Source organism: Piliocolobus tephrosceles, unplaced genomic scaffold (genome assembly GCF_002776525.5).
Source record: "Piliocolobus tephrosceles isolate RC106 unplaced genomic scaffold, ASM277652v3 unscaffolded_26926, whole genome shotgun sequence".
Classification (NCBI taxonomy): domain Eukaryota; kingdom Metazoa; phylum Chordata; class Mammalia; order Primates; family Cercopithecidae; genus Piliocolobus; species Piliocolobus tephrosceles.
Window position 1 is genome coordinate 1 of NW_022309783.1, and position 1,730 is coordinate 1,730.

A 1,730-nucleotide genomic window follows, 5' to 3' on the forward strand; every position below is an offset into this window, starting at 1 on the left:
GACCAGAGCAAGGGTCTGAGAAAGCAGGACTCAGAGTGGATGTGGGGCAGGGTAAGGCTGGGACCACAGGAACTTGTGACTTGTTAAAATCCCACCATAGAGGTAACTAGGAGTGATTGCTAGACTGGGAGGTCAGCTGGAATAGAGGAGGCAGAGAATTGGGAAAGGCAGCTGAGGGTCTTTGGCTGCTACAACTGGGAGACCTGGGGACGGGGGTTCTGGGACACAGGGGCTGATGGGATTTCATGGGACAGGGCCTTGGGCAGGCACCTGAGGGTCAATCCTCATCACCACTACCCCTCCCACCTCCCCACCCCTCCATGGCACAGGGCGTGGTCCCCTTCCTGGGGGATTTTCTGACTGAGTTACAAAGGTTGCATTCGGCCATCCCGGACGATCTGGATGTGAGTGAGCCTGCGGCAGGGTGGTTGGGAGCCAGGATCCTGAGACTTGGGAGGAGAGGGGCCTGGACGGAGCCCTTAGATCTCAGCCCTTGGAAAACCTCCTCTCCTGAGAGCCTCACAGCTGCTCCTGTGGGTGGGCGTGTCAGGGTCATCTCATGCGGCTGAGTGAAGGAGGCTCCATGGCAGCCACCAGTCCCTATCCCTGAGTGGTGAAGCTGCAGAGCTGCCTGACTGCAATGCTGCTGAGGTGTGGGCTGAGCTGGACGCAGACTTTCTGTGGGGTAGTCCCATAATTGGGGGGTGAAATTGAGCCTTTCCAAGGGCAGGCAATTCCAGGGTCACTGAGTGTTTTCTTTCTGTGAGAGACCTGTTTCTCTGTCTGTCATCAGAGAGGGTTGGGGCAGAAGGTCCTGAGCCTCAGCTCCCTTGTCCCCTGCTCTAGAGCCCAGAGCCTGAGGCAGGTCCAAGTCCTGTCATGTGCACATGCCCTGACCCTGGTGGCCCTGGCAGTAGTGCAGCATGGAAAGGGGTGGGGTGGGGCTGGTTGTGGGCCAGGGACCTTTCTGATGGACTCTGTCTGCCTTCCAGGGCAACACCAACAAGAGGAAGAAGGTGAGCAGCTGGGGCACTCACGCTGGATGAGGGTGGGGATGTGGACGTCACAGTCCACCCTGGGCAGAACACTCCCTGGCTCCATCCTCTACATCTTAGGTTTACTGGGAGGGTTTGACATACAGGAGGAGGAGACCTATCCCAGTAGAAAAAGTGGGAAAGGCACTAGAATCAAAGACCACTTCCTGCAGGAGGGGCTGTTCACATCCAACTCTGGGAACAGGCTGGGGGCTTCATGGCGCCCCTTCAGAGAACGGCCCCAGGGACCAGCCCCTTCTCCCTGCCTACCAAAGGCCCCCTCAGCATCTTCCACCCAGGCCCTGTCAGCATCCTGCCTTCTGTCTCTAGGAGGTCCGTGTTCTGCAGGAAATGCAGCTGCTCCAAGTGGCTGCCATGAATTACAGGCTTCGGCCTCTGGAGAAATTTGTCACCTGTTTTTCAAGAATGGAGCAGCTCAGTGACAAGGAGAGGTGAGGGCCTGGCACATGGGCAGAGGGTGGGAGAAGGCTCTCCATTTTTTTTTAATGTGGTCTGGCTCTGTCGCCCAGGCTGCACTGCAGTGTCACCATCTCTCCTCACTGCAACATCTGCCTCCTGGGCTCAAGCCCTTCCTCAGCTTCCCAATTAGCTGGAACTACTACTGTCCACCACCATGTCCGGTTGTTCTCCTGTTGTTGTTCTGGTACATGTGGGGTTTCACGATGATGTCCAGGC

At 57.2% G+C, this 1,730-nt stretch overlaps 1 protein-coding gene across 1 annotated transcript; it reads left to right on the forward strand.

Moving 5' to 3' along the window:
* Nucleotides 1-329: 329 nt before the first annotated feature.
* LOC113221692 (ral-GDS-related protein-like) lies at nucleotides 330-1,486 on the forward strand (the record flags this gene model as incomplete). The annotated part of the gene is made up of 3 exons (XM_026451018.1): nucleotides 330-404; nucleotides 993-1,016; nucleotides 1,365-1,486. Coding segments are annotated over 3 exons (221 nt in total), but the record flags the coding sequence as incomplete, so codon positions are not given.
* Between the last annotated feature and the right edge of the window lie 244 nt (nucleotides 1,487-1,730).